Consider the following 21,493-nt stretch of genomic DNA (forward strand, 5'->3'; position numbering starts at 1 on the left):
AGAACAACAGCCTTAGCTTTTGAATAAACTGTTGTCAGTTAACCACACAGGACGCTGTCACCAGCAGCACCAGCATAACAAAGTTAACCACACAGGACGTACACAAACGTTCCACAACAATGTTAGTGCAATATAAGTCACATCGCCTTTCAAAAAGATGCTCTAAAGATAGAATGCACACTGCCATCTGGGATGGGCACAAATAGTTCATGTAGAGCATTTAGTTTGTAAACAACTGCTAAGTCAGATGAAAAAAAGCAAATATGGACCAAGAATTATAAGTGCACAATTTTGTAGACGCTGCAGATGCGATTTTTAAATGATTGTGGGCAACCTGCCTAAATTCAGTCATATCACTTGTAAATCTTTTGATTATGTTAATGGTAGTGTTGTTGCACAAACAGACACTGCATTCAGATTGAGAAAAATGTTTTCATTGTTCATGTTCATCAGATCACGATTACCAGAGAACTACTAATTTACTCTCTTTAAACATTAAAGAAAACCAAACAAACTGTACTGATCAATGCTGTTAGTGACTGTTAGGATACAAACAACTTCAGCTATTCAAGCTAATAAGAACTGTGTTGGTCTCAGCAAAGGCTGTTCAAGCAAATCATGTTTTGATTAGTTATGACTAAATAAACCACTCTAATGTCTGGAAAATACATTGCTTGTTTTGAACCATCTCAGGAGCAGTTGGGTGTAATTGCTCTTGGTCTCTGACAGAGAGAGATTGGGGATTTGTTTTTTTTTGGTTGGTCCCTCCTTTCGTTTAATCACACCATCCCTTCATCCCTCTGTCTGTCCTTTTTTTCTGATTCTAACCTTGCTTCTGTTTCTTCAGATAGCGTGCACGCTGGGACAACCCCACGCTCATAACATATTTGTTGAGCAGTTTTGCAGGAAGCAAAGCAGTAGTCACCCAACCCTGTGGCAGTGACATAATAACAGATTTGTTAGACTGTCAAAATACAGGATATGAAAATAGTCCACTTTTAGTACTATAGTTTATATCATTTAAAAGCTTTCATCATTCAAAATGGTCCTTTAAAGTATAGTTTGTAGGATGTTCACTACTGTTCAAAAGTTGGAGTCCGTGTGACTTTTTTTTTTTTTTTTTAGAAATTAATACCCTTATTTAGCAGGGGTGCATTCAATTGATCAAAAGTGACAGTAAAGACATTTAAAAAAACTTAAAAAAATACCATTTAAAAAAAAAAAAAGGCTGTATCAAAAAAAAACTTAAAAAAATACCATTTCTACAAAAATATTTTTTTTCTTGAGCAGCAAATCAGCATATTAAAATGATTTCTGTAGGATCATGTGACACTGAAGACTGGAATAATGGCTGGTATAAAATTCAGCTTTGCCATCAAAGGCATAAATATTTGAATTTAAAGGGATAGTTCATCCAAAAATTACAATTCTGTCATTAATTACTCACCCTCATATCGTTCCAAACCAGTTCAAACTTCGGTTAAATTCAGAACACAAATTAAGATATTTTTGATGAATTCCGAGAGCTCTCTGACCCTCCCATAGACAACAAGGACAACAAGGCTCAGAAACGTAGTAAGGAGATCGTTAAAATAATCCATGTGACATCAGTGGTTCAACTGTAATTTTACGAAGTTACAACCATACCTTTTGTGCACACAAAACAAAAATAACAACTTTATTCAACAATTCATCTCCTCCATGTCACCCTATAGGAACATTTTGGAGAGTATCACATATGTAAACAACATACGCTGTTCTGTGTCAGCAGCACCATACGCGGATATGTTGTTTACACTTTGATCTGAACATAAACAACATACATACGTTGTATACATATGTGATGCTCTCCAAAATGGTGCTATAGGGTGACACGGAGAAGATGACTTGTTGAATAAAATTGTTGATTTTGTTTTGTTTGCGCACAAAACGTATTGTTGTAGCTTCAGAAAATTACACTTGAACCACTGATGACACATGGATTATTTTAACGATCTCCTTACTACATTTCTGGACCTTGATCATGTTAATTACATTGCTGTCTATTATGGGAGGGTCAGAGAGCTCTCGGATTTCATCAAAAATATCTTAATTTGTGTTCTGAATATGAAAGGTCTTACGGGTTTGGAGCGACATGAGGGTGAGTAATTAATGACAGAATTTTCATTTTTGGGTGAACTATCCCTTTAAGACAATGTTATAACATATTTAATACTAAAATAAAACATTCATTTAAATTGTAATATAATTTGCAATTTCACAGTTTTTAACTGTATTTTTGATCAAATAAATGCAGCCTTGCTGAGCATTAGTGAAATCTTTCTGACCCCAAACTTTTGAACAATACTGTATAACGAATTCACTGTAAACCTGAACACTGAATTAAAGATGAATGCATTTTAAGAGGGTCTCACCATGACGGCATGAGGGAAGTAACCATTCGACTGAGTCTGCAGGCCTACAGTGCTCAGCTGGGCTTTAACGTAGCGTTCCGGAGTGGGAATGTCAAGAGTGGCCCTCCTGATCTTGCTCAGTTTCGTCGTCACATAAAATGGCAGCACACTCCAAGGCAATACACAAGACACTTTATCAGTATAAGCAGTTGAAACAGTATAAATCTGGGTGACCTGAACATCATTACTAGTAAAAAATATCATACACTACGTATCTCAAATGGCATGACACTCCAAAAGTCATCTTTGCATATTGAAATGATGCTTTTCAGACAACAATATGCTGATGTCTACTGTTAATAAATTGTCACTCACCTGTATAATAATACCTTTGCTTTTGTACTCAGCCTCAAGTCCACGGGAGAAGAAGTCCACAAAGGCCTGGGGGTATGAGAATAATCATGTAATGTGGGTTATTTAACATCATCAATGTTTTAAAAAAATAAATAAATAACCAAGAGCATCATGCTGCAGTAGCATTCTAATATTAACAACTTATTTGCTCAAAATAGTGCTGCTAAACATTTTCTATACAGCAACATCCTCTGAGAACATAAGCAACAAAAGACAAGACCTTTCTCACAAAGATATCGAAAAACTGATCAATGGTAGAGAGAATAAGAGAAAGATGACTTGCCTTTGAGGAGGAATAGAGGGTGAGAAGTGGAACTGGGTACATGCCACTCGCAGAAGCAACATTCAAGATCACTCCTTTAGACCTGGAAAAAGTTGTGTTGTTTCACCCATTAATGTTCAAACTGTAGCAGAACAGCACAGAAGCATGTTTTACACAGACAACAGTGCTTAAAAATGTCCAATGTAGTCGTTCCTTTTTCACTTGACTCTTTTGACAGCACAGAATTATCCCTTCTAACACACTGGTACCTGCTAATGGATTCTTGCTTCCCTGTTGCTATGGCAACCAGTGCCCATGCCACTGTAGTACATACTGTTGCATTATGTACTAGTGCACACCAGACTCTGGGGCTCTAGATGGGAGGAGCTACAAATATTTTTACTTTTACTTGGCTTTTATTCTCCAAACTAAGGAAAACCCTAACTAAATTACATTGGTTAGAAAAATGTCCCATTAAATCTATGTATCATTTCATCTTGACACAGTAGGCCTCTGCCATAAGATGTAATTAAAGGGATAGTTCACCTAAAATGAAAATTTTATCATCACTTACTGACCCTCATGTTGTTCCAAACATGTATGAATTTCTGTTGAAAACAAAAAAAAAAAGGTATCTTAAAGAATGTGGATAACCAAACAGTTGTTGGTCCCCAATGACTTCCATAGTATGGAAAAAAAAATGCTATCGAAGTCAATGGGGATCAGAAATGTCTGGTTACCCAAATTCTTCAAAACATCTATGTGTGTGAACTATCCCTTTAACAGCTTATCATCAACATGCAACATTAATCAGTGGCAGTCTGACAGATCAAAGTATGTGAAAGTGGAACATTTGTTCATGATTACTGGACTGAAGTGTGCAAGATGTAAAGGCCAAAACCACTGCGTAAGCATGGGATGACCAAACTGTGCAAAAATAACCACATAAAAAATTGCATGACACACACTCCTGTGGGACAGAGCCTACTAGTTAGTCATAATGCTACAAGTATAAGAATCATTCCATCTGCTTTACCAAACACTACTTTGAATGTCAACATAAATCATAGTTTGGTGATTTCTGAGCTTACCTCTCTACCATCCTGGGCAGCACCAGTCGTGTCATCTACAATAGTGCAGGGATAGAGCATATGAACCATATCTACAAGGTTTAAAAGCTATTGCACAATAAATTAAAATCTGATCAACTCCAACAATCTTTTCAGTAATATTTCACATATGCATGAAAGCACACTGTCCCATGTCTATTAATGGACATGTATTTTTGCAAACCACACACATTGCACAGAACAATACATTTTGGATCCTGAAGGTGGCAGCATAGACTGGCTGTATAATAAAGAACTGCAGAGGCAGGGAGCTACACTCAACTTTCCTGAGCATCATATAGGAAGTGATGTATACATTTTTCATGAATGAGTCATATTTGTTGATCACATTATGAGCAATCATGTTTTCCTTGATAAAGTTTAGTGTAAAATGAAAACACTGTTACAATCAGAACTCACAACCTTCTTTTTTTAGTGCAAAAAGGAGTTCTACAACTTTCTAATACCAAATCAATAAATGCTTTAACACATACACATAAGATCGCTTTTTTTAAAGTGCCAACAGCACTTGTTTTGTGTTCAGAAACTTGGCACGCCAAGACACAGTAAGGTTATACAAAGGAAGCAGGACAGACAATATTACTGCAAAGATGGCATTTATATAGGAGTCTTAAAACCATGCCAGCAAAAAAATTAACAAAAACTAAATTATTATTTCTTAGCAAATTAAATTAAAAAAAAAAAAAAACTATGTAATAACTGTCGATAACACATGAACACAATCTTACTTTAAAAAATTGTTCAGTTAATGCAGTCAACCTGTGAATTTCCAGTAGTTCAAGGCAGGGTTGCCAGGTCCACTACCCTTTATTAAACATTATTTGCAATTTGCATCCCTATCCAGTAATCACACCTTTGTGCACTCTTACTTCTGATCATTTTTTATTTTTTATTTTTTTTAAACCTGTCCATTTTATCACAAAATTCAAACAATAAATGCTGTTTTAACGCTCTTAAATTAAATGAACTGAGGCACTTACATTACAGGACATTAAAATAAACATCTAAAACATTATAGCAATGTACCATGCGATTGTCCCAGTGTAGTTTACAACATTATTTGGATGATATTTTTATCAGTATTGGCAGATGTCATTCTGAATAATCAGCTATGGGTATCGGTGGAGAAATTTCGTACTGGTGCATCTCTAATTTATACATACACTTGGTTTGCAGACTCTCAGTGGATGAGTAAAGGTTGTTTCTAAAGACATGAATGAGAAGCTAATTTCTCTTACCTGACAAACTGAGGTAATGTTGATGTTGATCATACTGTTGATGAACTGCAATCACAACTGTCAATACGTTACCAACCAAAATAATCAACAACAAAACGGATCACAACAGACAATTACACTTCTATTTATCAAATGGTAATTTTGCATAATGCACAAAAGGCTACACAAACTCACACTGTCAATATCAGGAATGTTGAGGAAGAACTCTGGGTAAGAATAAGACACTCCAACATTGTTAACTGCAGGAGGAAGAGACATCCAAGAATTTAAAGGGCAGACTTGCAAAGGCCTTGAGCAATAATAATAAAAAAAAAAAAAAAAAATGGATATTTTAAAAAGAGATCTGGAAACACAGGTAGTTCCCACCACCTTCCTATAGCTGGCAGCAAATATTAAAGTATCACTGAAGAGACAATTCATTATTAAAAAAAATAAAAATTGTATCGCTGTCTGAGCCCAGAACATCTTGTCCTGGACAAAACCAAATAACTCAGTATAGCATCCCACTATTACCTAAATTACAGATATGTAATATACCTAAAACTCCTATTTCAAGTCCGGCCAGTCCAGACTCAATCTTAGGGTAGATGTCCACAGATCCAAAGTCAGCAGAAATGGTTTTGGTCTCTACATTGTACTTGCTCTCTGGAGGGGAAAAACGAAAAGCAGACAATTGCAAAACATTAGGAATGCAAGAGCTTTAAGAAATGTTATAGAATGTTAACTACATGATGCAACGCTGTCTTGCATAGGTTTGATTTGATGAAAGCAAGACACTGTTTTCAGTGTAAAATTTCCAATAAATCAACTAACATAAATATTAAATAATGATAGTTATGTAAAATGCACTAAAATAATCTATTGTAAAAGTAGGGTACATTAATTACGGAATATTTCGGAGGATATGGACGAGTGAGAGGAGAGTGAATGAAAAAACTCAATACTCGCTCTGGTAGACACTGCTCTGCTTCATTGAAAGAAATTTGACGTGACTCAGAAAATCCCACTAGGAACATGGGGTAAAAAAGATACCACATCCTAATAATAGACACATTTGGGAAAAATGGTACATTTTGGCACAATCATCAGTATAAAATACTAGTACACTGATATTTTAGCCAATATGCCATCACTGTTAAGCTATTAGCATTAGTCAAATCCCACTTGATTGATAAACAGATGTCTGCAAATTTCTGTTTCTCATGTAAATACAAAATAAATGCTGTGTGGATGTAGGGCTGCATGATTTGGATCAATCTAATGGTAAATCTTCAGATAAAAATTGCAATTAAAATTAATAAAAAAAATAATAAATAAAAATAAGCTAATGTATTTATGATAATTCCGATAACACGTGAAGGTAGCATTAATAGCAATGCTACTGTGTCCATGGAGGTTATGGGAAACAGCTGTAATTCTGCTTTTCCATAAGCCCCACCTATTGTCAGAGAGTGGAGATAGTTACATTCAGCCTGTGCACGTTTTTTTTTTTTTGTCTGGCCAAAAAAACTTACCGAATTTGCATGCCAACCTGACTGGTTGATGAAAAACAAGCTTGGATTTTACACATTATACACATATATATATATATATATACATACACACACACACAAGGGTGGCCAAACGTGCCATTTTCGCAGGACATGTCCTGGCCAGGATTTCTATATTGCCTAAAATATCCAGGTTTTGGCTTATGTTTCCTGTTTTCATACTTAATGACGGTAATGATCGTTTGACCAATAACATGCAGACATTGTACGTAATCGACCAGTCGTGGTGCGTAAGAAGTTGGGATCTACAGAGAATGGTCAAAGCGATGCAAATACGTGTACATATTAGTGTTGGACTTGAAGCAGCACTGAGCATACCGATCGGTTTATGACATCAAAGTACCGTGAGAGCGATTCAAAAGCACAAGAAGCCGTCTGCTCTCTAGAGCTCTCACGGTAATTTAAACAACAATTGGTCTGCGCAGCGCAAACAAAGCCAAAACGTAGATATTTTAGGCAATATAAAAATCCTGGCCAGGACGTGTCCTGCGAAAATGGCACGTTTGGCGGTGTGAAAAAGTGTTGGCCCACACACACACACACACACACACACACACACACACACAGGTGTGAAAAAGTGTTGGCCCCTTTCCTGATTTCTTATTTTTTTGCATGTTTGTCACACTTTAATGTTTCAGATCATCAAACAAATTTAAATATTAGTAAAAGATAACACAAGTGAACACAACATGCAGTTTTTAAATTAAGGTTTTTATTATTAAGGGAAAACAAAATCCAAAACTACATGGCCCTGTGCGAAGAAGTGTTTGCCCCCCTGTTAAAACTGTGGTTTATCACACCCGAGTTCAATTTCTCTAGCCACACCCAGATCTGATTACTGCCACACCTGTTCACAATCAAGAAATCTCTTAAAATAGGACCTGCCTGACAAAGTGAAGTAGACCAAAAGATCATCAAAAGCTAGACATCATGCCGAGATCCAAAGAAATTCAGAAACAAATGAGAAAATAATTGAGATCTGTCAGTCTGGAAAAGGTTATAAAGCCATTTCTAAAGCTTTGGGACTCCAGCTAATCACAGTGAGAGCCATTATTCACAAATGGCAAAAACATGGAACAGTGAGAACCTTCCCAGGCGTGGCCAGCCAACCAAAATTACCCCAAGAGCACTGCGACGATTCATCCAAGAGGTCACAAAAGTCCCCACAACAACATCCAAACAACTGCAGGCCTCACTTGCCTCAGTTAAGGTAAGTGTTCATCACTCCACCATAAGAAACAGACTGGGCAAAAAATCTCAGCATTGCAAAAAAACAACACGAAAACCACCAATAACCAAAAAAAAACACTATGTTCATCTCAGTTTTGCCAGAAAACATCTTGATGATCCCCAAGACTTTTGGGAAAATACTCTGTGGACTGACGAGCTGTTTTTTTGGAAGGTGTGTGTCCCATTACGTCTGGCATAAAAGTAATACCGCATTTCAGAAAAAGAACATCATACCAGCAGTAAAATATTGTGGTGGTAGTGTGATGGTCTGGGGCTGTTTAGCTGCTTCAGGACCTGAAGACTTGCTGTGATAAATGGAACCATGAATTCTGCTGTTTACCAAAAAATCCTGAAAGAGAATGTCCAGCCATCTGTTTGTGACCTCAAGCTGAAGCGAACGTGGGTTCTGCAGCAGGACAATGATCCAAAAACACCCCAGCAAGTCTACCTCTGAATGGCTGAAAAAAAAAACAAAATGAAGACTTTGGAGTGGTGTAGTCAAAGCCCTGACCTAAATCCTATTGAGATGCTGTGGCATGACCTTAAAAAGGTGGTTCATGCTCGAAATGTGGCTGAATTACAACAATTCTGCATAGATGAGTGGACCAAAACTCCTCCACAGTGCTGTAACAGACTCATCGCAAGTTATCGCAAACGCTTGATTGCAGTTGTTGCTGCTAAGGGTGGCCCAACCAGTTATTAGGTTTAGGGGGCAAACACTTTTTTTACACAGGGCCATGTAGTTTTGGATTTTGTTTTCCCTTAATAATAAAAACCTTCATTTAAAAACTGCATGTTGTGTTTACTTGTGTTATCTTTTACTAATATCTAAATCTGTTTGATGATCTGAAACATTAAAGTGTGACAAACATGCAAAAAAATAAGAAATCAGGAAAGGGGCCAACACTTTTTCACACCACTGTATATACTGTATAGAATTGTTTATGGGGCAGATATAATACATAAAATCATTAATTGATCAATTATCATTGTGACTTAACCCTTTTCTTTATTAAAGACTGAAATGTGAGGTTTAACATTTCATGACACCTTTTCAAAGTTTAAATTTATTTGAATACACATTATTAGATAATTCAATTTTAAATATAAAACTTGATTAAATGATTTGTGTCAATACTTTTTGTACATTTACAGCACATTTTAACAATACTGTCATAATATTGATAACCGTGATAATTTTGGTCACAATAACCATAAGAACTTTTCATTTTTATTTACCGTTACATCTCTACAGTGCCCAGCTTCATATTTTACCTCATATTTATTTCATCAAACCCCAATAAGCCATATTGTGATATTAGTTTAATTTAAATAATCTTTCAGCCTTAATAAATATTGTATAAAGCACAAGTATAATAAAATATACACCATACAGAAGTCCCGCCCTTCTGGAGGACTACGCCACACATGTAAGAGAGGTAAGTGTCATTACGTCCATCACTTTTGTCAAATAATTCCAACTGCATCCGATAAAAGATGCACATGACTGTATTTGCCAGTGTTCAGTGGAGGTCACTGGGCTGATTTCCTCCATTCGATGCTCTCTCACTCTCTCGCTCATCCCCGCCATGACATCTCCAGGATCCACCTCCATCTGTGAAGTCGCACTCTGCTGCAGCAGCCAGGCAGCTCAATTGGCAGAGTGCCTGCCTTTCAACACAGAGCTAAAAATAACTCCGCTCATTAACATCCACATTCATTTAGCAGAGGGAGACACTCTCTGCCTCACAAACAGGAGCAGCACTCGCTGCTCACGACTTTCTCTCTCTCTCACACACACACACACGAATAGGTACCCCACAGGGCCTCTGCACACAAGCAAACACAAGCGCACATTTGCCAGCACATGGGAGCACACACGTGTGTGCATGCTCTAAATCATGCCATCCTCCTCAGATCAGGAGTCAGCCAACCAAAGGACAAGAAAAATTGAATGGGGGGGGGGCATGTGCGATTCAGCCACTGCTGCTCCATTCATTCAACGATGCCATACTAGGAGATCCTGCTTTTGCTTTGTTCTTGCGGTGCCAGTGGTATAAAGAACAACCAACAATGGATTATACGTATATAACTGTAAATGATTCAATTGTTTGTTTGTTTTTATTTAATGATTTTTTTTCTACAGCAACACAATGCACACACAACAACAGACTTAGGACCACACAGTGATCAGAGTATTAATTTCATAGTAGATTTTTTTAAATAATGAATAAACAGAGTGGTGGCTTAACCCAACGATATTTGGCCATTTGGAGATTGTTGCTTTGCTTGTCCAGTAATTTCCTTGCACGCAAAATAGACTAATTGTCCATATGCATAATAAAAAATTTAAATAAAGTGATAATCTTGCAGAAAAGTACTACACACACTCTGAATAATAGTAATCTATAATAAAAAAAGAACATGTACTATGTAGCTGTTATAAATCAGTGTAATTTATTTTCACCTTTAACGAACTGGTTTAGTTAATATAAACTATTATGGTAAATAAATGTCTTTATTTTCCCTAAAAGAGCACAAAATGTCCTGATGTTTCACACATGATTAATGCATGTTTGGGAGCAGGTATATTTTTTCATATTAACTAACATTTTGATAATACACGCACTTTCATGAAAATCTGTCAAAACAACTGTATGAATGATATATGAAAACATTAATTCTGCTTGCATTTATTAAAAGAGGTCCAAACCGTTCTATTAAAAAGGTCTAAGCAGATACCTACCGATAGCTTTGGACACGTCATCCAGCTTCTCTTGAGTACGGCTGATGAGAACGATAGCAAAACCTCGTCGAGCAAGCTGCACAGAATCAGAAACATTTCACATTATTTTACTTTGATTACACATTAAATCGCTCAGGATCAGATCATAAGTAATCTAGCCTTCACAATCAAATCATCCATTTCTGTTCATACTACCATCAAAATGATCCTGCTCATCCTAGTACACTATTACAGAATCAGATCTTGTTTAGTATAATCATTCAAAATAGCAGGCCTATATAATAAAAAGCACAATTCTTAAAGGCCATCAAATGGTAGAAATGAGAAGCAGCAGGGTGGCAAATGCTTGCCGGTTTGTCGACTGTACGAGGCAAACCTTTGAGAGCGGAGTTTTCCCTGAACTCTGACAGAGACCTCTAGTTTGATGACTCATTGTGATTTCTGTGAAGGGGGGGGGGGGACACAAATAAAACCTGAGGAATCTTACCTCCTCCGCATAGGCTTTTCCGATTCCATCGGTGGCCCCAGTCACAACTATAGAGAAAAGACAGAATGTAGGAGAATGTAAATGATCAAACTGACTAAATACACATCCCCTCAATGTATGTGTAAAGACAGACTGAAAGGAGGTGTAATTACGCATTTTGATAAACAGTGCAAGCTCTTACTTTCGTGAGAAAAGAAAGATGTCATTAAATTTGACTATAAAAACTAACTTTTTTAGACTTAAACAGAAGAGTCCAGGGACTCTCAAGACTTGTTAAACCAGGGTGTCTGCTGATGAAAGCATGGAAAGACAGCGTTTTTGATTAGCTGGCTTCACCTAGACAACAAGCCCTGTCACCCCTCAAAAGCAGTTCCCCTTCGCAAAAATAACTTGGAGACAAGCAAAGAGGGAATGGCTTCACATTTACAGAAAGAGCAGAAAAGCTTGAACTCATGCTCGGTTCCCTGTTCACCGGGCATCAAGGACACGGGACACACATCCCCACCCTTCAGCCTGGCATCTTTGGTGTCAGAGATGCCAGCACTGATTAAAGATTTACATGGGCAGCCCGGCTGGAGTAACACAAGAGAGTGTGGCGAGGGAGGGGTGGATGACGTACAAGAAGACAGCGCAAGGGAGGAGCGAATGAGGACTGATCCTGGGGGCAGTTAAAAATAGAAAGGGAAGAGTGAAAGGCAAGCGGCTAACGGAGAGTACAGTTGGGAGGGGGCGGCACACAGTTAGAGGCAAGGGAACCATTTTCCCAGTTATTTTTAAGCACATTTACAATACATTACTCCACATGAGCGGAGGAATAAAAAACACTGGTTGGGACGAAACGCTTCGAGCGTGTACTGCTAGGTGAGGACAGAGAGGGGGAAATTTTGTATGAATGCTGTTCTATGGCCAAATCTCATAACACACCCGGAGCAATGTCTGCAAACACACGCTGAAAATGTGAATGAATGAGAGTCTTATTCAGAAAAACTCTGCTTGGTAAAAAGACCTCACGTGTTTAACGCTGTTGTATCGCATCACATCTGTACTTTACAGTTTAACTAGACATCCAGTGTAAAGAAGATGTCTGCAGAAAGGTGCAAAAATATCTTGATTTCCACAATGGCTAGTATAGGTATTGCACAATCAACAAACTACATTAGAAATGTGATTGTCTTGCATTTCAAGGTTCTAACATGTTTTGAATTTCATAACGGCAAAATAACCTTGTCCTTCACTAAAACCAAGGCAAATGTATGAAGAAATTTCAATGTATTGTAATGTGTTCCATAAACTTTAACATAAGGAATGTACCAATTAAAAAAAAAAAAAAAAAAAAATTAACAAAATATCACACAATGATAAACAGAATATAAAAATACTACAACATGCAATGCATTTGACTATTTTATAAGCGTTTCCAGCTCTATTGAATTATTTCACTGAGAATGAAAAACAAATGGAACATGACAAACAAACAAAATACATACTAAACTTGATCTTAAATTACACTACCAGTCAAAGGTTCGTGATCAGTGAGAATTTATTTTTATATATAGATTTTTTTTTTCAGGATTCCTTGATGACTAGAGTTCACAAGAACAGCGATTATTTAAAACCTTTTGTAACATTATAAATGCCTTTACTGTCACTTTTGACCAGTTTAATAAATCCTTGCACAAGTGTTCTGACCCCAGATGTCTGAACAGTAGTGTATAATATATTAACAACTAAACCTACCCCAATAAAAGGGTTCCAGCTATTTTTTTTTTAAATCCGGCACAATATTTTCTGAGATATAGCACTAAGCCTGCATCGGAGTAAAAACATTTACAGATTTTGAGCATCATTTGTTAGAAAATGTCAAAGAAAACTCTTTGGAAGGTGATGCCAAACCTAGTGATGAGGAATTTGGGTCAGTGTGATTCAAGTTATTTTTAAAGTATAGAGCTAAACAATGACGTTAAACAGCTAAGTGAGTTCATTAATTTCTCACACAAACTGTACATTAGTCAGACACGGCCCCTTCCTGTCTGGCATATGAAAAACAACTAAGAAAAATAAAAAATAAACCTTTACTAAAACCACTATGTTAGAAGCATTTCAGTTTTGCAAACATGTGAGGCAGCAACAGGGAAACACCCCTTGTTAATTTCACATTAGTAACTGGCGGGTTATCACAAGCATGGAAAAAAAAAAAGTGTTTTTTGTCGACCTTCTCAAGCTACATATCAAAAGATTAAATGCTGGAGTCTGGTCAACTGAGAAATGATCTTATAAGAGTGAAGACGCCCCCTCACAGCGCACACTGATGCTGCTGCTGCTAAATATTCTGAAGGCTAAAAAAAGAACAGGAGATTAAAAATACCAGGCAAGCACTGCAGCCTCGTCTGGAACAGCTGCAGCACTTGAATACAAACGAGCCTCAGCTTCCCCCGGCATCACATGCACTGCACTCCTCCTTCCCGGGCTCACGGACCAGGCCATATGTGCAGCGGTACAGAGAAGCCATGCATATGATGAGACATTTACTGCAGCTGCATGTCACACAATGAAGAGTAAGTGAATGAATCCACAAGAATGAAGAATGGTACACATGACTATATATACACCCGACTGTCTTTAATGTATAGCTGCTGCCAATAATGCAGTTTTATTTTTAATTTTCTACACATTGTGAAAGTCAGTTTACAGTTTACTTACTAATCCAAAAAAAAGTAAAAAAAATTTTCAAGGGGTTGTAACAAGCAGACAGTTTCTCTCTTTGAAACCTGGAAAACTTTGAGAAAAACAAAAAGTGCCATCCCTCACTGCCCTTGGATGTTCCCATGTTTGCAGTGTTATGTAATAGCACACCCCTCTCCGTCCGCAGACCGGGATCCTCCCTCCTCATTGGATGCCGCAGCAAAGGATTCAAAGTGTCTCCTGGGCCCCCACTCCCAGTAACATGCTTCTTTAAATAGCATGGGGTGCCACGTGCCACTCTCGACGGCTTTATTTGCTTCACATCAGCAGCACTGTTCAAAAGGACGGTTTTAAAATCAGCTGCTCTAAAAATAGAGCGAGATGCATTTATTTTTCCCTGAGGCAAGATATTTTCAGAAAGGGGGAGAACTATGTGAATGTCTTCTGCAATCGAGTGTGCAGTACAGTAGCGTTACAGCAATTCATAAATATCTATTAATGAAGCATTCAGAACAATGTGCACAAGAGAGGAAGAGCCTTCAATTAAAACCATGTCATTAAAGAATTGCAATCAACGCCACATTTCCTGTTGAAATACTGCCAATAAATTATTCATAATTATGTCACTGTAGTGAAATGTGTTTGACTGTACGTACGTGTAGTATGCGCATTTCAGTATTTTTGACTCAAATTCTCAGTAAATGACGAGCCAGTGTACCATGCGGATTCCTTGGAATAAAGATGAATCACATTTACAGAGGACATGAATGAGATGTAAAGCTGCACTTCCTCAGTTTATGTTCAGACATTATACTTATATATATATATATATATGTGTGTGTGTGTGTGTGTGTGTGTGTGTGTGTGTGTGTGTGTGTGTGTGTGTGTGTGTGTGTGTGTGTATATAAAAGTGTAACTTTCAACTGACTGATTGCTATAAAATATATATCTATTTGTCTAAGTTTATCAGTTAATAACAGAGCAGTGTAAAAGCACCAGAGAAATTGAGAGAAAGAAAGGATGCAGAGGAAACACTGCAGATCGTTCCATGAGAAAGAGGAGGGAATGACAGTAAAAGAGATGGCTAAATGAAGGGAGATAATGTTAAACAAGTAGATGAGGCACTTTACAGAGGGTGCTCTTCATGAGATGTAAATACACACGAGAACTCAAATGTCCAATTGCAGCTCTCGTTCAGTCATCCAATTACATCCAACAAGCAAACGCCTTCATTCACAAAAGTAGCTACACAGAGACATTCAGATAATAATGGCAGAGAAATGAAGACAATGGCATTATTATCAAGATATTATTACCTGGTATTTAAGTGATAGTTCACCCAAAATGTTTACATTTGCTGTGAATTTATTTACCCTCTGGTCATCCAAGAAGTATGTGATGTTTTTTTTTTGTTGTTTTTTTTCAGTAGAACACTAAAAGAAAAAAAAGGTGTGATACTAAAAATAAATTTAAAAAAAAATTGGTGATACTAAAAATTCAAGTCCACAGCAAACGTGACTTTGTAAGTCAAAAAAAGCATATACAGGCAACACAAAATGTCCAGCCATGGTTTCTGAATATATATATTGAAGAGGTCTTATGAAGCGAAACAACTGGTCAGTGCAACAAACTGAACATGATTTCCAACAGTATTACCTAAAACTAGGGCTGGCAGATATATCGAACTAGGGCTGGGCGATATATCGAACGATATGATCATGCGTATCTAGTCAGTAAAGCCGGTTCCCTGATTAACGCTAAATCGCCATCACCTGCTTTCAAATGGAGCGGCATTTAATAGACAGAGCCGTAGTTCACTGACAAGGTACGCAATATCGCATTCATTATCGAAGGCGATTCATCTTCGATAATGAACGCGATATTGCGTACCTTGTCAGTGAACTACGGCTCTGTCTATTAAGTGCCGCTCCATTTGAAAGCAGGTGATGGCGATTTAGCGGTAATCAGGGAACCGGCTTTACTGACTAGATACGCATGATCATATCGTTCGATATATCTCCCAGCCCTACCTAAAACCTATACCTACTACCTATATAATCCATAGCCTCAGGAAAACTGGTTCTTACGGACAAATATTTTAATGAACTGGTTTAAACAACCGGTTCACCAGGGGTCTCATTTATAAACCTCACGTATACACAAAATGGGCATAGAAAATGTGTACGCAATTTTCCACGTACATATCAAAATTTACAAAAAATAAACTTGCCGTAAATATGTACGCAACGTACAGACATTCTAGACCATACGTACGCACTCTTTTTCCTGGAGTCAGAATTTTCATTTCAATATACACATTTACATTAAATATTCCACTCGCATTAATGGAGATAATCACTGAAATTACAAAAAGTCATTACGCACAAGTTAAAAATTATATGAATTTAGGCATGTTTAGTGGATGCGCTTGATCACTTTTCCTGTAGTATGCTGTTTTAATGACAATGAGGAGTGCTATAGGTGCACATTAATTCATCTTTAAACTAAACTGCAGACCTCATGTTATGAGAACATATTTTAGTGAGAACAATGATCAATGATGCGCACTTCGATACTGGGGCGGACACTGCTGGATGTGGTGGAACGGTCCATTGTCCGGTTTAAATAGGTCCAATGATAATATCTTACTGTACAACCGCAGCTGCACGGAGGTGTTGATGCCGTGTGAAGCCATCTCCACAACATTATGAAAAATACCACTGTATTTGAAGGATACAACTTGAAGAAAATGGTAATTTGCATGTTTTCTTTTTAAAATAAGCTACTTTGTCAGGGACGCACCAAATCAAACAATTCTATTTACACTGCAATAAACATATATGCTAAAAATAGCTTAAAGATGTTCACCTTATCAGCAAAACTGCATAAATTAAATTTGATTTGAATTGTTTAAAACAATTGAAATACTTTTTGGCCAGTGGAAAAGAATGAGATCAACTCTATTGTAAAATATTTATCTAAGAACGTTTTTTTGGAAACAATGACAAAGTTTTCATTTTGTCCCTTCATTCAAGCGCTCAGTTTACGCACGCTCGAATCAACAGCTCATCAGTTCTTCAGTCCTAGTACAAACTGTTTCCTCAGTTCAGTAGACTGTTGGAGTAACTGAAGCACTGAATTAGCTGACAAAAATGAGTTGGCATCATAAGATCATATACACAGGTATGTTTCAAGTGAGAGTGAGTGACTGTTTTGATTGACTAACAGATCTGTGCTGACTGGAGCTGTGAACTTTTTCAGAACTGGTGCAACTAGTTTATTAAAAAGAACCAGATCAAAAGAACAATTTGCTTAAATCAACCGAATATGATTCCAGACCAGTGGCGACACGTGGGTTTTAAAATAGATGAGGCACACTAATTGTATTGGTCTGGGGATCCCTGCCGATTATTATGATTATTATTATTATTTGCTTAACCACTTTAAAATGAATGAAAAAAATGGCTTTTTGTTTGCTTTTAGTCAGAAAACGACACACATACAGCAAGATAATATCATTTCAGCCGACTTGCATTTTATGAATCACCATAACCATGTTCTATTTATATCAATGGTTCTCAAACCAAGAGCGTAGTCCACTATGGGGGCTCAATGAATTTTCAAGAAAGTTTCATTATTATTTCTATCTAACTCGCATTATAAATAAAAAGCTTAAACTTTTTTCCCCCTGAAAACATATTTCTGAATCATAAAATGAATCAGTTTCTCTTAACAAAAAGTTACACTCGGAATGTTGTGTTGGACCCTATTGCGGGGTCCTTTGAGTCAAAAATGTTGAGAAGCACTGATTTATATTGGTAAAAACTAAATGCATTTAAGTACCCATAACAAATTCAAAGGAGATTTTCACAGATGACTGATAATCTCTGACATGATCAGTACTTGTTATTGGAGGATCGATAGCTGCCATTTAGAAGTAGTTTAAAAATTTATAACAGCCAGGAAGTCATGTGATTAGCCATGATCTAAAGTCAAAATCAGTGTAAAGCATGTTGATGGAGTAACTGGTCTAAACTCTACAGAATGATGGACTTTTGGAACTCCACGTATGATAAGCCCTTGGTCAAAAGTCAAGTCTATGTATAAAGTAAAATGATTACAGTGTGAGGATCACTCCCACTCCTGTGCTAAAAAGTCATTGGCAGAGTGTTAACTCCAGATCCCTTCCACCCTGGTCACCATCACCTTCATTTAACAGAGAGTACATGTCAGTTAAGACACAGAGCCATGAAATACTTTAAGACCTTGTGCTTCTATGAGCTTCTGTAACTTTACAATTAACAATCTATATCCCAAGAAAAATACCCCACGAAATGGCATGGGAAGCACATTTCTTGCCATGCTAACCATTGATATGCTACCTGATTTTGAATTGCTGGTGGTACAGAATGCAGCAGTACCTGTCCACTTTTTCAGCGGCCTTGGTTCCAGAAATATTTTCCCCATAGGAAAGCATTATAAGCCATGAACTGAACCAAACAGATAAAAAGAGACTCACACTATTACAAAGGTGTCACCAGGATTATTTTAAAAATAACTTGAAATAATGCAAACTGATGACTTCAACAAAAAAAATTTCCAGTCAATTAACGATCTCAATGCTCGTTGTAGGTTCAAAAGGTCCCCAAAATAAATATATATATTTGTTTTTTTAAGAACCTGTTGCATCTGCGGGAGAAAGGCACATACATATACATACATATATAGTAGTCAACATTTGAAGTGGATCAAAAAAGTTCACCAAAGTTGTCCTAAGACAAGAACACATTTTGGTGACTACTAATATATATATATATACTAACTACAAACTAGTTGCTTTTTAGTATGCATATTACTAACACATTGGTTGTTTATTGTGACCATATTTTAGATCCATACCCAATATCTAAACTTAAAAACCACCTTACTATTAATAAGCAGGAAATTATGAGTTTGAGGCAAAAGTCATAGCTGGTGATTAATAGTGAGAATTGATCCCCAAACTAAACTGTGACCACAATTTAAAAATGCAAATTTACGGTCTGGTTTAATCAGATTTTGTTTTTTCAACCACTCAATATTTATTTTTAATATTTTTAGCCTAGCAATACTAAAGTAAAAACTCATTAAAGATTGCATTTATGTCTGTATTTCTGTAATGCAATCATTCTATTAGACAAGTGGTTCCTAAAAGGCAAATCAAACATCTTAATATTTGGTTCTAGTTGGTCCCTCCATTCAAGCTCTGTTTAAACAGCAAGGGACGCAGAACTGCGCTGAAGCAACGAGATCTTCAGCCAAAGCAGCAGAGGACCCGGAAACAATATTATCGCAAGGTGGATGCGTTAAGCGGATTAGACGGTCTCAGTGGAAGTCAGTATAAAAAGTATAGCAAATCAAAAAAAAAAAGTTAAGTTCCCGCCCTTATTTTGACACATGTTGTATGAAGTGCTTCACAATGAAACATTGTACGACCATCACGTTACAATGATGACACACAGTAACTGGTGGCTGATTGTTAAAGCGGCTTGCCTGATAATAATGAAAATGTTCGCCTCATCTGTCATTGCAGTGTGTGTACCAACCTGCCCATTTCCCGAGTTTGGTCGCCTGCATCAAATTTCCATTGCCCACAATCCACACGCGGATCCCGCTGAGCAGACAGCACAGAGCGCTCACCGAGACCCAGGCCACAGTGACAGCTCCGATCCAGTACAGTGCATCTGTCAGCAGCTCCATCATAACACAGTCAAATGTGTCTCACACGCGCGAGATCACAACTGCTTTCACTGTGTTTGCTACAAATACCGATAGATGTACCAATGCTGCACGCTGTCGGCACGTTAGTGTGCAGGATGGATTGAAGCACATCCGCCCCCGCTAAAAACACATATTTTCGCTCTCACAACACACCTCTCTCATATTATATCACATCTCCTCTCTATATCACACCTCACATCTCTTATAGAGAAAGAACATTGAGATACTGAAGAAATATGAACGTCTCAAATGTTTGATTCATCCTATATGCATTCGACAGATCTTTGATTAAAATGTCACATTTAGAAACACACTCTTAAGAGAAATGGTTCTAAACGGTATCTTGGGGTTGTTCGGCTTGCAACAATATCAGAACCTTTTTTTAAAGCTAATAGAACACTTTTTATAAGGTTCCATAAAGAACATAGCTTTGAAAGTTCTACATAAGACCTTAACAGTGTTAGAAAGAACATTCAGTTTAAGATTTTGTTGTTGTTGTTTTAAGTATTATTAGTATTAATATATATAATAATTTCTTATTCTTATTATGTCTGCCTGGTCTTAAAACACCTTATAGACTCTGTTAGGGTTTTGCATTTTAAAAAATGGCAAGCCGTGTCAGGGACTTTTATTATTTTATTGACATGGGAATTTGTAACACAAATGACAGGGATCTTACAATAACAACAACACTGAATAAGGATAATTACATAAAGAAATAAAACACAAAATAAATGCAGTGAAGTCAATTTTAATCAAGTTCCAGTGAACTATCTTCACAATCCTCTATGATTGATACCCTTATGCCCATCATTATGAGCGGCAGTATCTCTCCACAGCATGAGGATAGAAATACACAAATTAATTTAGAGTTGCAATGTGTCTCTTCCATTTGTTTAAAACAATTCTGTTTTTGTTTTTTGTTTTATTTTTGGCCATGTTTAGTAAGTAATAGTAATTTCAAAATCTAACAATATGGATCATAAATTCAATATCACTGTTACTTACTTAGAGGAGAAAAGGAGAGAAGTATCCTCAGCTGAACAGAGCTGCTCACACTTGATTGGTAGGAAACCAGTAACATTTCAGAAAAATAAAATTTATAGACAATTCATAGATTACGAAATAAATCATTTACCTGTTGAGAGTGTGTTGACAGTCTGTGATGTTGAATGGTTAAGCTCCAAAAACTTGGTAATGAGGTGGCCTTGACAGTTACAGATTAGAAAAAAAAAAAAAAAAAAAAAAAAACTATACGACAACACAAAGAACCATTTCAAGATTCAAGATTTTTATTTGTCACATACACAATTATAAAGAGCATATATAACCAGCAGTGAAATGTGAGTATTACATTTTCAGGACAGATTTACATGTCCACAACACACATGCATTGCAAGAGCTTCCTGCAGTTTGTGAGTGAAAACTTGAACATAAAGATGGTATTATCCAAAATCCTTGTCCTTGTAAGGACACTTTTGGTCTCTATGAGGAAAAATAAATCATACAGGATGAAGTCTTTTAACTCATTTGTGTCCAAATTTTTCTGAATGGCTTCAAACATATAGTCATGTTAATAGTGTCCTATGTGAGCATGTTCT

The 21,493-nt window shown here is 36.9% G+C and overlaps 1 protein-coding gene across 1 annotated transcript; it reads right to left on the bottom strand.

The window, feature by feature from the left end:
* Positions 1-418: 418 nt before the first annotated feature.
* Positions 419-20,007, bottom strand: LOC109046841 (very-long-chain 3-oxoacyl-CoA reductase-B-like). The gene is made up of 11 exons (XM_042728208.1): positions 19,718-20,007; positions 11,451-11,497; positions 10,964-11,039; positions 5,975-6,082; positions 5,612-5,676; positions 5,438-5,482; positions 4,161-4,195; positions 3,091-3,172; positions 2,769-2,834; positions 2,415-2,564; positions 419-931 (listed from the first exon to the last, which is right to left on the bottom strand). Exons 1-11 carry the CDS (start codon positions 19,872-19,874, stop codon positions 824-826), a joined length of 939 nt encoding a protein of 312 aa, XP_042584142.1. The 5' UTR covers positions 19,875-20,007; the 3' UTR covers positions 419-823.
* Positions 20,008-21,493: the final 1,486 nt, after the last annotated feature.

The sequence above is a fragment of the Cyprinus carpio genome, chromosome B7, assembly GCF_018340385.1.
Source record: "Cyprinus carpio isolate SPL01 chromosome B7, ASM1834038v1, whole genome shotgun sequence".
Classification (NCBI taxonomy): domain Eukaryota; kingdom Metazoa; phylum Chordata; class Actinopteri; order Cypriniformes; family Cyprinidae; genus Cyprinus; species Cyprinus carpio.

Coding starts and splice junctions, on each gene's coding strand:
- LOC109046841 (XM_042728208.1), bottom strand. CDS start 19,874: ATGATGGAGCTGCTGACAGATGCACTGTACTGGATCGGAGCTGTCACT. Junction 11,040..11,450: donor GAAAAGCCTATGCGGAGGAG/GTAAGATTCCTC, acceptor GATTCTGTGCAG/CTTGCTCGACGAGGTTTTGC. Junction 5,483..5,611: donor ACATTCCTGATATTGACAGT/GTGAGTTTGTGT, acceptor TTGTGATTGCAG/TTCATCAACAGTATGATCAA.